The following is a 22,006-nucleotide window of genomic DNA, read 5'->3' as shown; positions in this document are numbered from 1 at the left end:
GCAGCACTGAGAGGGTCCTGATGGACAGTATCTCTTATGTGAGCCAGAAAGACACTTCACTGCTTGGGGCCAAAGCCTCATCATAACAAGCAGTGAAAAGAACATGAATTAATATGGCCCCAAAGCCAAAAAAATTCCCTAGAACGACAAGTGGCAGATGACTTGTGTTCCTTCCTGAACGAGAAAATTGCTCAAAGTATAATGACCCATATTTCACCAACACTGGCAAAATGTCTTACTGGCTTCTGGAATAAACCCAATATTTCATCCCAAACCTCATATTTATGAAAAAAATTTTTAAAGACATTTTTCAGTGGCAAGAATAAAGTTCTCTTTGTTGAAGAACTTGCTTATGGATTCCTATTTTAGTGTTCAAAATGGAAATGTTCAGCAGCCCTCTGGCATGATTACATTTCTAATTTCATTGGGCAGCAGTACTGATTTACCTTACCACAGAAGATCTACTGCCTTCTGCAGAATTCTAATCACCTTGGGCCAAAGAAGAAAAGTCACAAACCACTAAACTAAAATGCACATATAAACTATTTTTAGCGCTGTTTCATCATGGAAGAAGGAAATAGATTATGACATCAGTAGAGAGAGAGAACTTGGAGCAAAGGGTATATATGTAAAGGAAAATAATATATCTTCCATAACCAACTTGAACAAATCCATCTTTCAAGGCAGGAGGTGATGGACAGAATTCTTTTGGAGCCAAAGACAAAGGAAAACAATGTGGTTCAAGCAATCTGAAAGGAAAAGGAAACAAAACATAATTAATGTGATGGATTTCCACAGAATAATAAATATTTTGCAGCACAGTGAGTTTTTCATTTACATCTGAAGGGACTCCATTCACATAAATACGTTGATGCCATTCTCAGAATCGATATCTGATCATATCCTGTACTAGAAAACTCAAATATAAACTCAAGCTTCCAAAAAATAGCTAGTAAGTCAATAGTATGAAGAACAAAAAGAAAGAGAAGAAAATAGAAGTCACTGGACAACACACCTACTTTATGTGATTTCTAGAGGTCACCTGTCTCAGACCTACTTTTTCTCCTGCTGTCTGGTTCTGAAATGCCTTTAACACAGAATTAATTCTGTATTAAAAATAAGGCAATAACACCGATCCTGCAAGAGAAGTAACACAAAAATAGTAACTAGCTTTGATTGAGCGTTTATTATGTGCTAGGTACCTTGGCAGGCACTCTACAAATGTGCATTATCTCTACTCACATTCACCGTAGCCCTAGGAGGTATGTGAAAAAAACAGTGGCTCAGAAAGTTTGAATGACTTGTCCAAGGTTATAAAGTAATAAATATCAAGGCTGCATTCACATTGTAGTCAGTTAGGCTCCTAAAGTCATGCTCTTTCTACCTCCCACAAGGCCATCTCTAGACGAAGCTCCTATTATTATATCCAACATTAAACAATAGTTTTCAGTAGTACCTCTAAAGCTAGCATGCCACCAGTATTACCCCCACTCCAGAGATTTGAAATCTGAGGGAAAACATGACAAATGGCCTCTGAGTGTTGCCTCCTCCTCAGCTAAGTTCCTTATACGCTTGCCATATTCTGAGGAAACTCAGAAGTGTGAAGTCTTGGTTGTAATTTTCCTCTTTGTATGGAACAGGAGGAGATTTCCCCTCTAAGCACCAAGAAGAGCGAGAATTCCTTCAATTCCTTCCTTAGGATGCTCCTTTCCCTCCAGCTTTCTGTCTAGAGGCAGGGGAAATATGGCCACTCTGGCAGAGGCCTTCTCCAATGGAGACCCTCATCTTTTCCTCCTACCATAATTCCATATGCTCACCAGCCTCCTGGTCATGAGATATTCATTATTGTTGGATTATGAAGCACCAAATACCTAGGAAAAAGGCATCCCCCCTCCCTATGCTTCTACCAGATACCTAACTATCTTATAGCTTTCTTCAACTCACATGACCTTCCAATTACCTTGCTAGAATGTTTTGCCAATCCCTGATCAAAAGAGGTTAGTAAAGACAGTGTAAAACAGTAAGGTGTGGCCTGAAGAATTCTGACCGATGGATATAATTCATCAACTAAGCATTTTGAGATAGTTTTTGCAAGGTCCTGGCAAATGAGAAGTTGGTGTCAGACAGCTGGGCTAATCAGTCTTGATATTAGCCATCTCCAGCATCTGGCTTTATGCTTACTCCTGAATGAATGAATGAATGAATGAATGAATAGGATTGGTATATCTGAAAAGTAGTACAACTATTAATGAATGCTTACTATGTGCCAGGCACTGTGCTGATCACTTTCTGTGCTGAATCGCATTTAATTCTGACAACACCCTACCATTGTTTTACCTTCTATGATTATACTAATTTTAGAGGTGTGGCAAGTAACTTGCCCAAGGTCACCCAGCAAGTAGGTGGCGGATCTGCTTGATGCCAAAGCTGCTCAGATCTCCTTGGCCAGGTGGCCTCCCAGTTACCCAGCCTTTTGTAACATCTGTGTCAGGAAAACTTGAAACACACAAGTGCTAGTTGGCCACACATGTCTTCCTCCGTCAAGTGACCCCACTGCTAAAGGCAAAGTGGTCACTGATAAAAATCGCCATTTAACTTCTAAATCTTTGAATAGCGGCAATCACGTATCCCACGCTTACTGCCGAGGGCACTGCGTTCTATGCAATTGCCAGGAGGTCCGGCCGCTATTACCGCAAGTGCTCCAGCTCCTCATGCTCGCATGGGCTGCTTTCCGATGGTTCTCCAATACAGGATCGCCCACCCTCACTGGGCGGTGGGTTATTGCATTCTCGTCTCCTTGTTTTCTTCCCTTGAACACAGGGGCCCCAAGAGGACCAGCAACTCCAGCCCCCATCCACTCCTCCTGTAAGATAAGAGAGAGCTGGTTCAGAAAGCCTTGGAGAGGAAGATTTCAGAGTTTAGTGCTGAGCTTCCCGCTCAGGTGGTTCCTGGGGGAGGGGACGGTCTGGGCACCCACTCCCTTCACTCGGTTCAGGAGGTCTTCTACAATGACCAGAATGTCTCTGCACCCCGACTAGGTTTGTCCAGGTTAAGGCTGCATTAACGAGCTTCTTGCAATAATATCTTAAATTTATTATTTTGCAACTGTTTCAGAGCACTTTTACAGACATTCTACCGTTCATTTAATTCTCTCCAGAATGAATCGAGATGGGCAGGAGGTCTGTGACCATTCTCAGTTGATAGGTGTGGAATCTAAGACAAGGTGGTTGAACGTCATGCCCAGTGCCCTAATGGCTGCCAAGAGCCACGTCCAGACAGCAACATGGCCTTACCGCAGAGTCCAGGCTCCTCTCGTTACAGCAGTTCCTATTGTGAACCTTTCTATTGTAAAAGCAGTGATGAGCATGAGAACATAATCTACTGGGTATTCCCTACTCCTGACCCCGGAGCTGGCACTATTAAATGAGGAAGTGCCTAAGCAGGAGAAATGCATCTGCCTCCTGTCCACATCCCTCAGTCCACTGGCACTTGCTCAGCCCAGGCTGGCCACCTTCCAATTCAGGGCCGATTCACCACTAACACTGCTTTTACAATTTCCCTCCATCATATTCCTTGGGGGAGGCAAGAAAGAATTTGCACTATAGTGTAAGAACTTGGCTTCCCTAGTTAGAAACTGATCTCAGAAACCATGCCGCCGAAGCATTACTTCCTGATGATAGACGGATATGTTTACCGCTCCTTAGCTATTTCTACTTGTGTGACCCACTCCTCAGTATCACACACACCAAAACTAAACTAATTTTGTAATACTTTCCCATGAGCTTCCTTCTGCTTTCTTCCATAATTAGAAATTGAGCTAATAAAGTAGTCCCCTGAGCGTAATAACAGGGCGTAATAATAGCTTGATATATTATGATTGTTACCCCAACCCTTACCAGCAGGGGGAGCTTCCATTTTCCCAAATAACAGGACATCCAAGCCACAAAGAAATGAAATCAAAGTAGTGGAATTTCAATTGACCAGACAGGCCACTTGGGAAGAGAATGGGAGGCAAGGATGCCTTCTTGATGCCTGTCTATAAGCAACCATAGTTTAGTCATGTAGTCATTCATTCATCAAACATTTACTAAGTGACTTCTATGAATCAAGCCCTGTTGGGCTCTGGGATAAAAAAAGCAATCATCGTTCTGACCTTAAGAAATGAGCTTCCTAGAGGAGAGAGACATAAATAAATACAAAATTGTCTCGTACGTTGTCTATTCATAAAGTCAACCTCACATAGTTCTGTACTAAGGTACTTAAAGTACCAAGCATTCAGTTGGGCACATTCGGCAGATGTCCAAAAGTATGTGTGAATAATTGATTGATGGAACATAATATAAAATAAAAAGAGATATTTCAAAGAGCTTACCATCAGAAAGGTTAAGCTATGCATACACCAGCTCCACAGACCTATGTTATGACAAAACTTTAATGAGATGACTATGGAAGGACAGAGGTGTTTTAGGCATTAATCCATTCCAATGGAGGGCATGGTGGGTCTGTTAATTAAGACAGGAAAACAGAGGGGTTCCTGGGTGGCTCAGTCAGTTGAGTGTCCAACTCTTAATTTTGGCTCAGGTCATGATCACATGGTCGTAAGATCAAGCCCTGCGTCCCTCAGGCTCCATGCTCAGCAGGGAGTCTGGCTTGAGATTTTCTCTCTCCTCTTCTCCCGCCCCTCCCCCTCCTGCGTGCACACTCTCTCTCTCAAATAAATAAATAAATCTTAAAAAAAAAAAAAAAAGACAGGAAAACAGAGACAACAGAGGGCCTTGACCCAGTAGCTTGAACCCAGAAGTGAAATAGGAAGGGAGACACTAAATTAAAATGCCCATACACAAAGAAGCACAATGTCAAGGGCCAGACGGAAAGAGTGATTCCCTTTTCACTGTGTCCAGCATAACCAGCAAAAATTCAGCACACTGACCTGCTTCATTCCCTACGAGGACTCCTTGCTCACAAGCCACTCCAAATGTATATGGTTTGCAGTGGCACTGACATTGGGTCCCCTCAACGGTGGCAATGCCACCATTTTGACAAGGTCGGCAATGGCAGGGGTCAAATTCACCCAGATATTCCTCAAGCGCTTGCCTCAGGTATAGTCTTTTCACGGAGGCACAGGGTACTTCTTTTACCAGCTCATACAAAGGTGTCAGCTATAGAGATAAAGACATCATGGTCAGTAATCAGGGTTTTAGGCAAGAACACTTTTCTTCTGGCATTTAGGATCAATCCCCATTAAAATAAAATGAAAAGCCACTCATGTTAATTCCAATTGTTTCTTGTTCAAACAAAAAGAAAGCAATTCACTTTCTTTGCAAGGCAAAAGGAAAAACAGGAATAAATAAGGAAGAAGTATTTTGCACAAAATTTTTCAAAACCAACAGGACATCCATTTTCTAGTTATTGAAAGATTACTTTGAAGGCAGTACCTTTCCACCCTTGCAGAGGACAGAAGGAAAGGAAATACACTTAAATTACAGCGAAGAAGCAAGTGCAAATAAATTTACAATTAAATACCCTGACTCTAAGAGACTTAACATGTCTCTTAATGGAGACCGTGACTATTTTTCCCTGAAGAAGTTTAAAACAGATAGACAGGGCAACCCTCTCGGGTCCCCTCCCTCTTTGGGAGCTTTGCATTCTATCTTTCAATAAGCTTTACTCTCGCTCAATAAACCTTGTTTTGCTGACCCCCAAAAAATAAAATATAAATAATAAAAATAAAACAGATAGACATTATTGTTCTGTGTTGAATACGTCTAACGAAAAGCAACTTGGTGGGCGCCTGGGTGGCTCAGTCGTTAAGCATCTGCCTTAGGCTCAGGTCATGATCCCAGGGTCCTGGGATCGAGCCCCACATCGGGCTCCCTGCTCTGCGGGAAGCCTGCTTCTCCCTCTCCCACTCTCCCTGCTTGTGTTCCTTCTCTCGCTGTGTCTCTCTCTGTCAAATAAATAAAAATCTTTAAAAAAAAAAAAAAAAAAAGCAACTTGGAGACCCTAGATGTGCTGGCTAAGCTTTAACAATCTGCTCTCCTAAGAGCAAAAATGCTCTGATTTGTAGCATTTGCCAGTTTCTGCAGTATAAGAACTCTCCCCATGGCCAATCTCAGGTTGCCACTGGAATGCCAATGACCGTGGAGTTGGGAACATATAAGCACCACAGGCTCTTGTGGAGGTCCGTCTGAGCTGGCAGCAGCACATCACTGCAAGGATGAGGATAACTCAAAAACTCAGCCACATCTCCCTCCATCTCGGCCCAAGCTCTCTTACACTGCATTATGAAAGAACAGACTGCATGGCCTTGCATGGACATACACCGATAGCGAGTTAGCACAGCAACCTATGATAGTTACAGTCTGAGGTGGAGAAGAGCAGAGGTGAGAATGAGAAGGAATGTCTGTTTCTCCCTAATCAACAATTTCGAATTTTTCAAGATTTGCTATGGGGCTCTGGTATTGAAAATAGGTCATTGTGAATATCGATGGTGGCACTTTAGGATAAGACCTGCTGGGAAAACTACCCTCCTCCCTTCACCCTTATTCCGAGACAAGTGGGTGCATGTGGTGTTAGGAGGGTACTCAAGGAGCTATTGTGATTTGGGGGGTTGTAAAATGTATCCAAGTTTCACCTGGGACATTGCTTAATTCCCATGACAGTGAACAGATCAGAGAATCAGTTCTGCTACAGCATTTGTTTTGAAAATGTGAGTTTGTTGCATTGAGACGGATGTATTAGGGAACACTATGATCATATCGCAAATTTTGTGTGTTCTTATGTACAATTTCATCCACAAGAAAAACCAGGTGAAATCAGAAAAGTGGACACAACCCAAGATAGGATTGCACAAAACGCACACATACAAACACACACTTCAGACATCATCAGGGTCACTGCCTGTACTAACCTTTACCCACCCACATCTGGGGCTACAGCTGTCTGTCCTCTGGTAGCTCTCCTTCTAACGCTTCACAATCATTCAGAAGCTCCAACCCTCCCATCACCCAGCAAGCTTCAAGTCTTTTTCTAGGAATTGTGCCACCTTAATGTAGTAGATGCATTTCTTAACAATTTAACACATAGAAACCCGTGCTATTGTTTTTACTGATGTCTGTCTTTTTTTTTTTTTAATGAGTTATCACAGATAAGTTTTTGAGTTTGGTGTCCTTAACCCCATTTTCCCCATAAGTCAGGTGGTCTTTACTGTGCAACTCTGCCTAGTTGTCGGATTTTTAGAAGCACATATGTTGCATCATAAAAGAACTGAGTGTGTCAATAAAACATCCTAAAATTCGGCCAGACCAATTTGTTCTATCTTTTTTTTTTTTTTTTTAAAGATTTTATTTATTTATTTGACAGAGAGAGACACAGCGAGAGAGGAAACACAAGCAGGGGGAGTGGGAGAGGGAGAAGCAGGCTTCCCGCAGAGCAGGGAGCCCGATGTGGGACTCGATCCCAGGGCCCTGGGATCATGACCTGAGCTGAAGGCAGACGCTTAACGACTGAGCCACCCAGGCGCCCCCAAATTTGTTCTATCTTAATGTACACGTCTCCAAGAGCCTGTATGTCACGGCCAGAGGAAGAAAGGTAATCTGATGGGACAGTAGACAAGCCTAAATGCTTTCCTCTTGCAAGAATCTATAATTCTTCTGAATAAGAGACCAAGGAAAACATAATCAAATTTTAGTCAAAAGCTTAATATGCAAATTTCGTTATTAATTTCTCTTGGTATTTACAAGACATTTAACCTTTACAATTGAATTATGGACATAGAAGATAATGAAGCTTCTGTTTATTATTATGTATGCATTCATTTCACTATACAAAACATAATTGGGATACAGAAAATGCTAATCACAGCTGTCTCTGTTTAACCACCTTGATTTAATCTCATTTTCCCAGTGCGAAGAAACATGCCTGCTTTGTGCTGCTTTCGACAGAGCAGGACATACCTTTTGTTTTATGACTTGGGGAAGACCAGTCACAGATTCTGCCCAGGAAGAATATCGCTGTTTGTTTCCAGCAGGATTGTCCAGCTCCAGGAAACTGAGGCCAGACACGAAGCCCGAACCTCCCCCCCTGACAAACGGGTCCCCTCGCAGCACGTTGCGCTGAGTTCCTACACAAGGAGAAATCAAATCAAGTAAGTCAGGATGCACAAACGAAACGAAAAGGAGAATATGAAAGTGAAAAGTCTATCAAGCACTAAAACACAACCCATCCAACTTTATGACGTTCGGGAAAAGGAAGAACTATAGCGACAGTAAAAAGATCAGTGATTGTCAGCAGTGGTGGGTGGGAGGAATAAATAGGTGGAGCACGGAGGCTTTTCAGAGCAGTGAAAATGCACTGTATGATCCTATATGGTGGATACATAGCGTTAGACATCCGTCCACACCCACAGAATGTACAACACCAAGGCTGAACTTGAACGTAAACTATGCACTGTGGGTGATCATGATGTGTCAATGCAGGTTCATCAATTGGAACAAACATTCCACTATGGTGGGGAATGCTGATCGTGGGGAGGCCTCAGTTTCTGACAGTATATGGAAACTCTGTCCTTTTTGCTCAATTGTGCTGTAAACCTAAAACTACTCTTTAAAAAAATGTCTATTAAAAGAAAAGAGAAGGGGGGAGGGTATGTGTTCTGGTAAGCGCTGTGAAATGTGCAAGACTGTTGAATCTCAGATCTGTACCTCTGAAACAAATAATGCAATATATGTTAAGAAAGAAAAAAAGAAGAAGAAGAATGTAGCAGGAGGGGAAGAATGAAGGGGGGAAATCGGAGGGGGAGAAGAACCATGAGAGACGATGGACTCTGAAAAACAAACTGAGGGTTCTAGAGGGGAGGGGGTTGGGAGGATGGGTTAGCCTGGTGATGGGTATTGAGGAGGGCACGTTCTGCATGGAGCACTGGGTGTTATGCACAAACAATGAATCATGGAACACTATATCTAAAACTAATGATGTAATGTATGGGGATTAACATAACAATAAAAAAATTTAAAAAAAAAAAAGAAAAGAAAAGAGAAGGGACGCTTGGCTGGCTCAGTCGGTGGAGCATCCAACTCTTGGTTCCGCCTGAGGTCATGATCTCAGCGTTGTGGGATGGAGCCCCGCATTAAGCTCGGGATTCTCCAGCTCCCTCGCCCTCCGCTCCTCCCCCCGCTTGTGCATGCACAGGAACACACATGCTCGTTCTCTCTCTCTCTCTCAAATAAATAAATAAAATCTTTTAAAAAATAAAATCTTAAAAAAAAGAAAACCACAATCGTTACCTGAAAGTAGATGATTTTAGGGAATTATTGTTCATATTCTTAATGTTCTTGGTATAATAAGAGCATTACGTTATATAGGAGACTGTATTCCTTCTTAGAAAATATATGCATAAATTTTGGGATGAAGCATCATGAAATTTACTTCCAAATGGTTCAAGTACAATTATAAATATTTTAAATATGTAATATTTATATATTACTGAATAATCCACATTATAAATATTATATGTCCATTATATACAGGAAAATGTCATAATAATCGTTACATAGAGGAGGTGGGTATATGGGTATTTATTACTATGTTCTTTCTGTTTGTTTGAAAATTTTCATAATAAAATGGGGGGAGTTCATTGCATCTGGAATACTAACAATAAGCAAAAAAGCTGTTAATTAACAGGCATACATTAACACATGAAAAGTGTTCTAAGCAGTGAATATTAATTGAACTCTTTTCCGCATTTATGTGCCCTATAATTTCAGAAATCTTTTTGTCTCCATTTGTGGTTGATTTTTACACTGGTCATGACTGGAAATTCCTACCTCGCAGACCAGATTTGGGGTGATTTTCAGTTCACTTCTTTTAACTAAATTTTGCAATTTCATAAAATTTTCATAAAATTTTTCAAATTCAAAAACTGTACATTTATCAGAAATTATTAAAGCCTGATGTTTTTAATAAATTACCAAGTATTTCCTCATCTTCATGGTTAGCTCCGTTTTTAATATGCAAACAGTCTCCCTTTGAAGGCAGCGTGTCACAACATCCAGTCCCTCCAGGACCTGACTCCAAACCACCTGGAGTGACTACACATTTCTGGGCTCCAAGATGTATGAGAGAACAGCTGGGAGGAAAGCCCTGGAATCAGCATTTTAACAAGCTTCCTCAGATTATCTCGGTGTATACTAAAGTTGGAGAAATCGCGGGCTTCACTGGCAGACCTTTTTACGAATTACAGATTCTGAGAAATCAGTTTTCATTTTATTTTTAAGCCTGTGGCCTCTGTGTCCACACCTCAGTGAGCTCCCTGCTCCAGCTGGCAATCTGTCTTCCCCTAGACAATCAGCCTGGTGCGACAATGAGGAGCCCCGACTATGAAGCCAAAGGTCATGCCCTTGAATCTCATGTCTGACACTTACCAACTGCGATCTTGGGCAACCTTTCTGTGACTCAGTGTCACTGTCTGTATAATGGGAATATGAATAATACCTAACTCTTAGATAGGAAGAATATGTTGGCTAATTTTTGTAAATCACTTAAAAGTGTGCTGGGCACATAGTAAACACTATGTGTCTGTTAAACACAAAATAAAATAAAATCAGTGAGCAGCTTCCAGTTGCTCATGTTACTGAGCTTCCCAAAGTTCCCACTCTCATTTCTATTTCCAGATCACTATATTTCCCTTTTTTTCAAAAACCTGTCCTCCTCCTTTGTCATGTCAGCTCCATGAAGACAGGCATTCTCTTGGGCATGCCACTGCTTGTACCCCAATGCCTAGAACAAATCCCACCGTATACCCCAGGCCCCAGAAACAGTTGATGAATGAAGGAGGTGAATGAGTAAATAAACCTGGTTTCACTCCTCTGTCTCCCTCCTTCCTGCAGTCATCTGCCAGTATCCCAAGAATCCCCACTTCCTCGGTAAGAACTCTGACACCTGGGTCAGTCTTCACCTTTGCCCCAATTTCTGCCATCACCCTGGGAGAACTTAAGCTCTAGTACCACTCAGTCCATTGCTACCACACTAAGAATCTCTTCATTGTAAGGCCAGTAAGTTGAAATCACCAAATTCAATGAAGAGTCAGTCTCCAGTCCTTCTCTTACTTAGCTTCTCTCTAGAATTTCTCTGTTTATCTCTCCTTCTCCTTTACTTTTAATATTACTGATCTTTTCAGGTTCATTTTTTTTTTCCTGTTTTTCTTAATTTTTTTCTTCTTTTTTTGTTAAGTGGGGTCTATGCCCAACGTGGGGCTCAAACTCAATGACCCGGAAATCAAGAGTCGCATGTTCTACCGACCGAGCCAGCCAGGCACCTCTTTCCTGGTTCTTATCCTATCAGTTTATCCTTTCTCAGTCCCTTTTCTTTCTCTACAATGTTCTTTGTAATCTTTCATTTAGTCACTCCCTGTATTAAATCCTTTAACGGCACCCCTTGTCATCAGAATGAAATCCCAATTCCTTAACATGGCATCTAGATACAATCTAAATCAGTTTATTTTTCCAGTTCCTTTTTCAATCACTCAAAGAATAGCACACCACCTTCCCCGCTCCCTCTCCCACCACCACCAGCACCAGCAGCAGCATGCACCAAAAAGTGCACTGAGCATCCATGTCAGAGTGGAACTGAATCTTCTCCTGCTGGTGTCCTTTTTCTAAGCTTGATTGCCAGCAGTCATCGTAGGGGACAAAGGTAGGATACACTGAGGACACATTTACAGTGCACAGAGATAACCAGTGAACTTCCCACTGTGCATGATGTCTCACTGCCATGACATATGAAAGAGAGATCAGAAGCAAACATAACCAAATACATAAAAAACATAAAATAGAACACCTGTTAAAATCTCAAAGGCCCTTGGAGGCCAGGAATTAGCCACAAGAGAGAGGGATGGAGATTAAGTTTGTAAAGCAAATTGCCCCTTTCTTATTTACCTGAATCTGATTTTAAGGCCTCTTCCAGCTTTTGGCATTCGCCCTCTGATGATGTAAAGAAAAATTTGAAACTTGAGGAAGTACATCTCTCCATATCTGCTGAACTAAGACCTGAGGGAAAAGTTGTAAAGGTGCTTAATTTTTGCATTTGTTAAAAACTCCTTTTGAGATGCGGCCAGGTGTGAGAATGGGGATAAGAGGTTATGTCTTACTATTGAGCTCAAGAGCTCTAGAAGGGTCAAGGGTCAGAAAAAGGAATATTTGATATTTGTTATTAAACAAAATAATCATACATGTATATATCTAGGAATGAAGCATCATGTGTCTGAAACTTACTTTCAAATGCAAATTTTGGCTCCTATTAGCTTTGACCAGAAAGGGGAGAAGACTGGGATGATTTCTACATGAAACAGTGGAAGGAACAGAAACTGAACACCCCAAAGAGCGATATCTTTGACCCATCCACAGTCAGCTGCTCAGGCATACAGCAAATCAATAAAAGTAAGCATGTAATCGTCCCCATCCACCTACTGGAAACCCCAAATTGGGTTCTGGTTCTACAGTAATTAATTCCTAAAACCCTAGGTCTACTGCCTCAATCTCTCTATTTTAATATCTTACCATCTCTGGTTTCCAACATTTCCTTATCATGACTCATAACCTTAGAATGTAACAATTTCTATTCATTATCAAATAGGGTTTTGCCAATGCATTTTTTAAGAAGGATAGAAAATAATAAAGTGTGAAAATATATTTTTCTCATATAATTTTGCTAACTCTACTATAATAATCTCAATATTTCTTAAAGAACAGCTGGGGGCATATATTATTATAACTCAGCAGTTTTAATTATATTTCAATTAGAACTTTTAGGAAGAACAGAAACTGCTCAAGAGTAAAATTTTTACTCAAAAAAAATACTTTGACCAACTTGGAAAGCTTTAAAAAGTTCTCTCCATTTCTTTTAAATACTAAGGAAAAAAGGGGGGGAACAGTGAAACTGAATTTAGGTTAAGCCGTTGCTGGACTAATTTTCCAAAGAAACATTGCCTGTGTTGTTGCTACAAAAAACAAAAACAAAACAAACAAACAAAAAACCTGTGCTTCTACATTCATTTCTAACCAGGGAAGTTAGAAAAGTTCAAATTCTGGCTAAATCTTAATTGGTAAAAATTAAGCTCAATGGAAAAAAAAATGAGGCAATGGAAACATAGAAAAATATTGTAGTTCACCCACAAGGGAAGAAAGGTTACAAGATCTCCTCTGAATCTCATGTAATAAGTCTTACTCTCCTCCACGGTTGTAAAGAGGCTTGACTGAAGAGAAAGACCCTGAAGAGGTGATTTGGATGGAGAAGGATTTGTGGATATCAGCTTAACAAAGTTGGGAAGGAGAAGGTTTGACTTGGAATATTAGTAAATCAGAGCCAAAAGGTCTTTGGAGAGAAGGAATGGACACTGAGACATCACCCTCTCCCCTCCCACACTGGGACACCTGGCGAGGACTCTCCTCTAATTATGAGGTCAAAAAAATCATAAACTCAGTGGTGTGCACTGATTCTAACAAAAATCAGGCAATTCTAGCAACAACATAGCATAAGGAAAAAGCTCAGCTGACTTTGGAGCCAGTTAGACCTCCTTACAATCTATATGCCCTAGGATGAATCTTATCATAGCACTGAGTCTCCGTTTCTCAGTCTGTAAGACAGGAATTGTAGTGGCCCCCTCACTGGGTAGTAGTGAGGATCATTGCTAACGTATGTAACTTGCCTGTTGTAAGAAAGGCCTCTGATAAATTTAAGCTATTGTTACAAGAATTATGTAGTAAGCAAACTTGTGATATCCAGAGCAGATTTTCTTAAAGGAATGTGAGTGGTAATAACAGAGGTAAACAAAATACTTCTTTAAAACATTTTGATTTCTGAAATATAATTCCTCATTAGCTTTTCCTTGAAGAATATTACTTAAGCTGAGAAATGGATAAGGTTAAAAAGTATTCCAAAAACCCAATCAACACCCTCTGAGGATAGCCAATGATGATGACTATCTCACGTTTCAGGGTACTATCCAAAAGAGTAGGCTGGCTTTTCTTAGAGCCTAAAAATTTTGAGTAGAATATAATGGATTCTTGCCATTTTGAATTCCTTTGTAATTTAATCTCTATTTGTCATATTTTAAAGCTCCGAAAGTTTAAGCTAACTACATGTTATTTCCCCCATTAAAATTCCTACAATGCTTGTATTTAATAATTTTTTAATACTTTACCACTGTTTTTGATTTTTTCTGAGTCCACATAAAATAGAACTTTGTACTCTCCTCCTAGGGACCCAGACTGCAGATAATGTGTCCCATACTGGTCGATTAATCTTCGGTAGGCACCATAGTCATACAGAGAGGGAAGGAAGGAGAGTTCCTTCCAGAATGGCTCAGCAAGTTGTAAAAATTCCGGATTGTTATTGACAAACTGAGCCACTTCCACGGTGTTCTGGACAACCAACAAATTATGACTCTATGGAAAGAAGAGAGCATAAAAAGAGTTTTAGGTTGGTGATAAAAAGGCAGCTGGAATTAGTTTGCTGTCCAATGTCTCCATCAGCTGCCACCTCCAACCAGACTATATGAATTTCTATTTTTGATGCATGATGAGGTCTTTTCTGGGTCCACTCACTTGAAGCAGTCTATGGAATTTTTGGAATCTCAAATAGGAATAATATCTGAATGATAACATGGTAATTTCTTGCATATATGACATTTAAAATCTCAAAACCAAGTAGTTATGCCCTCCCCAACTAGAAAAAAGAGAATCAGCTTCGTTAACTGCTAAACAATTTCACAAATAAGTATGTAAAATAGTATGTCCCTAGGGTGTACACAATGACTTATAGGTAAGGTGACCATATAAATTATATTCCATACTGGGGTCCCTCACTTCATAATGAGGGGTTTTTCTATTTTAATGTCATGAACCTAGAGTGCTGTATTAGTTGCAGGTGTACAATATAGTGAACCAACAATTCCATACATCACCCAGTCCTCATCAAAACAAATGCACTTTTTCATCCCCATCCCCTATTTCACCCATCCCTCCACCCAGCTCCCCCCCCCGGTAATCACCAGTTTGTTCTCTATAATTAAGAGTCTGCTTTTTGGTTTGTCTCTTTTTTGTAGTTGTTCATTCATTTTCTTAATCCTACATATGAGTGAAATCATATGGCATTTGTCTTTCTCTGATTTATTTCATTTAACATCATACTCTCTGGATCTATCCATGTTGTTGCAAATGGCAACATTTCATTCTTCTTTCTGGCTGAGTAATATTCCATTGTATAAATATGCCACATCTTTTGTATCCATTTGTCTATCAATAGACGCTTGGGCTGCTTCCATAATTCGGCTATTGTAAATAATGCTGCCATAAACATAGGGGCATCTCTCTTTTTGGATTAGTGTTTGTATTCTTTGGGTAAGTACCCAGTAGTGGATACAATGAGGTCTTTGAACACTTCCTAAGCATCTTGTAATGATGTCCAAGACAGATCTACCTTATACCAAATCCTCACTTCTGTGAACAATGTAGTATAAAAATAATAAATGTTTATATAACTCCTATCTCCACAGTCAGCTTCTTAGTCATAAAACAAGCAAAACCACTATTCCTTTATACTTCCTGTGATTTATTAATCAAGTTACTGACTTCAAGAATGAGATGAAATATGCAGATTTAGAATGATGGTCAGCCTGAAAACTTCAGCAGTAGGTGTGCATCAGCCAGTGCAATCTATCACAACTGTTCAGCTTGCCCAAGATAAAAGTTTTAGTATCTCAAAACAACAAAGTATCTAAAAATAAGGTTTTTAACTTCCTCAGACAAAAATTTGGGTATTTCAAAAGTAATAAAGTGTTCCAAAATCTTTTAGTTTTATGCACCTTCTAAGTGACAGTGTTTAGGAAGCACATACTAATTGGATTTTTTAAACTGTATATAACATTTATATAACCATGTATAGTAATCATGAATTAGAAATTTAAGAAAATTTTAACCAGTAGATATGAAAGTAATGTTTCTTTAAGATTTTCAAATAAGGGGGAGCCTGGGTGGCTCAGTCGTTAAGCGTCTGCCTTCGGCTCAGGTCATGATCCCAGGGTCCTGGGATCGAGTGCCCCATCGGGCTCCCTGCTCGGCGGGGAGGCTGCTTCTCCCTCTCCCTCTGCCTATAGCTCTCTCTCTCTCTCTCTGTCAAATAAATAAATAAAATCTTAAAGAAAAAGTATAGAGGCGCCTGGCTGGCTCAGTCAGTGGAGTACATAACTGTTAATCTCAGGGTCCTGAGTTCGAGCTCCACATTGGGTATGGAGCTTACTTAAAAAAAAAGAAGAAGAAAAAAAAAGAAAAGAAAAAGTATAAATAAATATATTATCCAAGAGAACTAACAAGACACAATCTTACCTTTTATTTATTTTTTTTTTTAAAGATTTTATTTATTTATTTGACAGAGAGAGACAGAGTGAGAGAGGGAACACAAGCAGGGGGAGTGGGAGAGGGAGAAGCAGGCTTCCCGCAGAGCAGGGAGTCTGATGCAGGGCTCAATCCCAGGACACTGGGATCATGACCTGAGCCGAAAGCAGACGCTTAATGACTGAGCCACCCAGGCGCCCCAATCTTACCTTTTAAAGAAATATATTACACTGTCCCTTTGAAGAGGATATTATTACCCTAATTTAAAAAAGAAAGCTGATCTGTTTGGTAAATACACTTTTGTTAATGTTAGAAATATTTACGCAGTAAAATATAGAAAAGTCAACTAATATTTCATACTAACCTTTTTCTTGAGGATTTCATTGGTATGTGAAGTAGGAGTAAATGAAGAAGATGATGAAGATCCGAGAAAGGAGCTTTTCCTACTAGATGATGTATGTTCTGCCGAGGTAAGCTTTACATAAGACCAGCTACTGTTGTAAAATTCATAATTAAAATCATTATTTATTTTCACCTATAAAGAAAATGAAAAATTTTGCTGTGACCAAATTAAGGCCTTGGATATAACCAAAAATCTTTTGCCATGGATCCTTTAACGTGGATACTTTCTTCAAACAGTCTTCTCCAAAAAGACAAAGCTCTTCATTGACACAAAATGACTGTGGCTCTCATTACAACCGGGCCCATATGAGCATAAAGAATAGAGTCCATTCTACAACTACTCTTAGTTAAGAAGGAGACATGGTGTCAATAATGGCAATTCCAAGTGATTCACAGAACACATCTGTGTACAAACATCTCCCACTTTCTTTTAAGGTCAACAGTTAACCCAGAAGTCAGCGAATCAACAGAATTACACTAACAGAGAACTGAAAAGCCCTTGGTTCTTGATTTTTCAGCTAAAAGAGGGGAACAGAGATGCAATTTTTTTTCCTTATGAGCGAGGGTAGAAGAAAAGGCCATCCCAAAGGAATTTCGAGGCAGACAACAGGATAATCACATGTGGCTAGCAGGGAAGGGCGAGCCCCAGCACTGACAAAGAAGACAATCATTTATTTATCCCTTCCTTATTTTATCCTAGATCAAGTGTCAAAATAAAATGTCCAGGGGGCTGGCATGTAATATAAATGTTGGAGGCATCCCGTGGAAGGCAGGGTGATGACGTGAACACACACACTGTTGAAAAGGGACACCAACACTCAAATCCATCATACAGTTACCATATGTAACTACAAGTCCTAGCATTGACAGATTATCTGTTTTCAAGAAAAGAGAAAAATCTGAAATCCTGACACAAAGATCTCCAGACTTTTTTTAAATTGTGGGCAATTAATTTGCTAAAAAATGTCAAGCACCATGAAAATAAAACAAGACGCACAAGCTGACTCCCTCTCTCAGTGTCTGCTCTGCATAAATAGTCAAATCAGTAACTGTCCTTCCACAAGCATTTGTGTTCTTAGCATATAGCCATACACATCTGTGTTTGAGATCAAAGTATAAATGAGCACAGGGAACATTAAAATGATGGATATGATACACTTTAAACACAAACCTAAGAAGAATGAAAATGACAGAATACCATGTAGCCATTTTAAATGATGCCTATGAAGAAAAATATTCATGTTAAATGAGAAAGTGGGTATAAATGTGATAATCCTGTTCATTACAACCATACAAGTATATTCCCCAGTCAAAAAAAGACTAGAAAGAAATTCAGGGGCTCCTGGGTGGCTCAGTCAGTTAAGTGTCTGACTCTTGATCTCAGCTCAGGTCATGGTCTCAGGGTTGTGAGTTCAAGCCCCACCTTGGGCTCCATGCTGGGCATGGAGTCTACTTAAAAAAAAAAAAAAGAAGAAGAAGAAGAAGAAGAAGAAAAAACTAGAAAAAAATTCATCAAAATGCCAGAAAATATTGTATTACTTTTATCACTGCCCATGTTAAAAATTATGCATGCATGCTAAGAACATGCCAGAAGACAAGAAAAGATAGATTTACTCATATCTTTTGTTAGAGCATTATTTTCATTACATTATGAAATTGGTTTGTTTAAAAGTCAAAGGCAAAAATTCAGCTCACACTGAGATGGAGAATATATGTATTATTATTGACTAGAAAGAGGACATTAATAAGAATGCCATCAGAGATTTCCGCAACCACTAGATAGTGTTTCGGTCCTATTTGGTTTTAGATCGACACAAATTTACTTTTTATCTCTCTTAAGAAAGAGAAGTTATCTATCTTCCTTTCAATGCAAGAAAAAAAAAAGCCTATTTTCCCTCATCTTCAAATCTGCAATTCAAGTACTTGATTAATGCAAATAAGCCTCTTTAGCTGCTTTAGCTCAGCATCTCCTCACTCTCATCTACTCTATACAGAGCTACAAGAGTCATCTTTTTCAAGGTAATGTGATCTTCTTAAATGACCCTTAATTAATACTCTCTCCATCCAACTTAGACTCACCCAGACTGATCCCTCCTCTGAAATCACAAATTCAAACATCCTACATCCTGCCACCTCTTACTCGTTTGACTCTCATTCTATTATCACCAGAGCCATTATTCAACTTTATAGACACAAGTTCCTCTACTTGGTTTCCCTTCTCTCTCTCTATCAGCACCTTCATTTTTTCACTTCCTTCCTTTTCAGATAGACCTCATGGTTCATGACTTCAACCAGTCTCTCGCCAATGACCTTAACTCCCTTGCCTAGATCTGCTCTGCCATCATGTTTGCCTGGCAGAATTCCAGCCCTGGTTCAATGCTCGCAGCCAAGCTGCTTAGCACTATGATAGAAAAATCACACAGCTAACCGATCAGTACCACTGTAAGTCCACTCATGATTTCCAGTCTCAGGGGAACCCTCAAAGCAGTGCAGCAGCCCTATATTTCCATTCTCTTTCTCTCCCATTCTCTACAGTATCTATTTCAAAAGTTCTGCACCTACCTCAGTCCCGCAATCTTAGAACCACTTCCCTCACTCTCAGAAAATGACCTTAACCTCTTTCTTTACAAACATTCCCATTATCAGACATGAGAGCTCCTAAACTTCCGGCTAACAAATCCACAAACGTATTTACATTTCTTCACTTCCTTTCCTCCGCAGGTGTCCTTCCTCCATCTAAAGCTAATTTCTGTCTCATCTCTATTGCATTCCCTCCCACCACTTCTAAGGATTTATTAAATTGATTGCTTACTCCCTCTCCCACAGCTTCAATTTTTCATTCTCTACTGGCTCATTCCTATCAAATGTATGTGTATTCTAACCCCACCTAAGTAGAGTGTGCTGCAAGGGCTCTGCACACACACTTCTTGGATTCAGAGTCCATATTTGTTATCTATTAACTCTATGATTGTGGGTAAACTCTTCAGCATTTTTTGTCTTGAGTTTCCTCAACTGTAAAATAGAAATGACAGTACCCACATTTTTAGATTATTACAAAGAAAAGAAGGGGGCGCCTGGGTGGCTCAGTTGGTTAAGCATCTGCCTTCGGCTCAGGTCATGATCCCAGGGTCCTGGGATCAAGTCCCGCATCGGGCTCCCTGCTCTGCTAGAAGCCTGCTTCTCCCTCTCCCTCTGCTCCTCCCGCTGCTGTGCTCTCTCACCCTCTCTCTCTCTCTCTGTCAAATAAATAAATAAAGTCTTTTTTAAAAAAGAAAAGAAAAGAAAGGAAAAGAAAAGATCCAGGGTGCCTGGGTAGCTCAGTCGGCTAAGCGTCTGACTCCTGATTTCAGCTCAGGTCATGATCTCAGGGTGGTGAGATCAAGCCCCACACTGAGCTCCATGCTCAGCAGGGAATCTGCCTGAGATTCTCTCCCTCTCCCACTGCCCTTCCCCCTGCTCGTGCTCTCTCTCTCTTTCTCTCTAAAATAAATAAATAAGTCTTTTTAAAAAGAATATGATTTTGTTATTTACTTGATATGCACATAGGATCTCTGTTCCAAAAATATAATGAAGTACATTCAAGACTAAGTACAGGAGGATCCAGGAAGTAATTCATTTTCTCTACCTTCATCTTTACTCCCCTCTGCAACTCTTTCCAAGCTGACGATGAACATAACAGTCTTTCAACATTCTCCAGACTGAACTAGCAAAGTGGTACCTTCCCAAAGTGGCCATGGAAGAGGAACGTGTTTCTGTGTCCAAGGCTTCCTTGTGGTATGAAAAATATGAGCACACAGAGAAAGTGCATGGCATCAAAGATAATGGCTTAGTCAACAAGAAACCAGGTTTGCCCTGGATAAACTACACTACTGATAACTGAAACAGAGATTATAAGATGGACTGACTGATTATTGTTACATGTTTATTTACTAATATTTATGTGCCAACAAGCCAAAAGCCATCTTCCACTCAGAAGAGCTGAATGCCCAGGGGCCTCAGGTCTATCTGAGCTGTGGAGAGCATTTACTATCCCAATCTTCACACTGGGTTAGCTCTTCAATGACTGACTTTCTTTCTGGTCAAATTTATCTTTGGGGCACCTGGCTGGCTCAGCCAGTTAAGCATTTGCCTTTGGCTCAGGTCATGATCCCAGGGTCCTGGGATCGAGCCCCGCATCGGGCTCCCTGCTCCGTGGGAAGCCTGCTTCTCCCTCTCCCACTCCCCCTGCCTGTGTTCCCTCTCTCGCTGTCTCTCTCTGTCAAATAAATAAATAAAGTCTTTAAAAAATTTTATTTATTTATTTATTTAAGAGAGAGAGAGCAAGGGAGGGGGAGAGAGAGAGAGAGACAGAATCTCAAGCAGACTCCTCACTGAGCACAGAGCCCAACACAGGGCTCGATCTCATGACCCAAGAGATCATGACCTGAGCCAAAATCAAGAGTCAGATGCTCAACCGACTAAGCCACCCAGGTGCCCCCATGATACAGTAGTTCGTAAATGTAACTTATTCTACTGTAAGTCAGAGGAGGATGCTGTTTGCTATTTATAATTAAAACTGCATTCTGAAGAAGGTTAAGTTTGGTAAACAAAAAGCCCTTCTGTCTGAACATCCTAATAGTTTTGGTCTACAAATTTGGGAGTAATAGGTAAGAAGCACTGAACTGGAAATTTTCAGAATTCTGGGAAGAAGAGAGCAAAGGAGTGAAAGAGGAGGTCTTGGCAGAAGAGAACAAGAGGCTGAAATGGGATGAGACCAGAAACTTTGATTTGTTGAAGTTCTAGAAGGACAGATGTTTTGTGATGGAGGATGCAACCTTTTTCGTTAAATGCGTCGGCATGACTGCAACAGAAAATCTTTCCTCTATATCCCCCTCATATGCTCAGGATTCTCCCCCTAAAACCATAACTGTTTCTGTGTGAGTGGATTTTGTGTGGAAATCCTGGAACAGAACGAGTTTAGGTGTGTATGACAGGAACAGCTTACAAGAAGCAGAAGCCTGGAATGGAGTCCCTGCGACCCTAAGCCAAATGGAAAATTCTGGCAATGCAGACGTTGGTAAGGATAGGGAGCACAGGCCCCCCCTTCCACACTGCTGATCTGGTATAAGTTGATGGCACATCCCTTTTGGAAACTTTGCTGAGCAGAGTGTAACCTATACATAACCTGTGTGGCAACAACTCAAGTGCCCTAGAGAAACTCTAGCTCATTTGCATGG

At 40.4% G+C, this 22,006-nt stretch overlaps 1 protein-coding gene across 1 annotated transcript in view; it reads right to left on the bottom strand.

The window, feature by feature from the left end:
- The window catches only part of C7 (complement C7), a 50,944-nt gene that overhangs the window by 15,706 nt on the left and 13,232 nt on the right, over positions 1-22,006 (bottom strand). The window contains exons 7-13 of the mRNA XM_036068459.2: positions 16,753-16,923; positions 14,198-14,441; positions 11,934-12,044; positions 7,956-8,122; positions 4,931-5,159; positions 2,692-2,863; positions 662-749 (exon numbers count right to left, since the gene is read on the bottom strand). Coding sequence (XP_035924352.1) covers positions 662-749; positions 2,692-2,863; positions 4,931-5,159; positions 7,956-8,122; positions 11,934-12,044; positions 14,198-14,441; positions 16,753-16,923 — 1,182 coding nt within the window. The remainder of the gene's footprint in view (positions 1-661; positions 750-2,691; positions 2,864-4,930; positions 5,160-7,955; positions 8,123-11,933; positions 12,045-14,197; positions 14,442-16,752; positions 16,924-22,006) is intronic.

The sequence above is a fragment of the Halichoerus grypus genome, chromosome 2, assembly GCF_964656455.1.
Source record: "Halichoerus grypus chromosome 2, mHalGry1.hap1.1, whole genome shotgun sequence".
In the NCBI taxonomy this organism is placed as follows: Eukaryota; Metazoa; Chordata; class Mammalia; order Carnivora; family Phocidae; genus Halichoerus; species Halichoerus grypus.
This window is presented reverse-complemented; position numbering and strand designations above follow the sequence as displayed.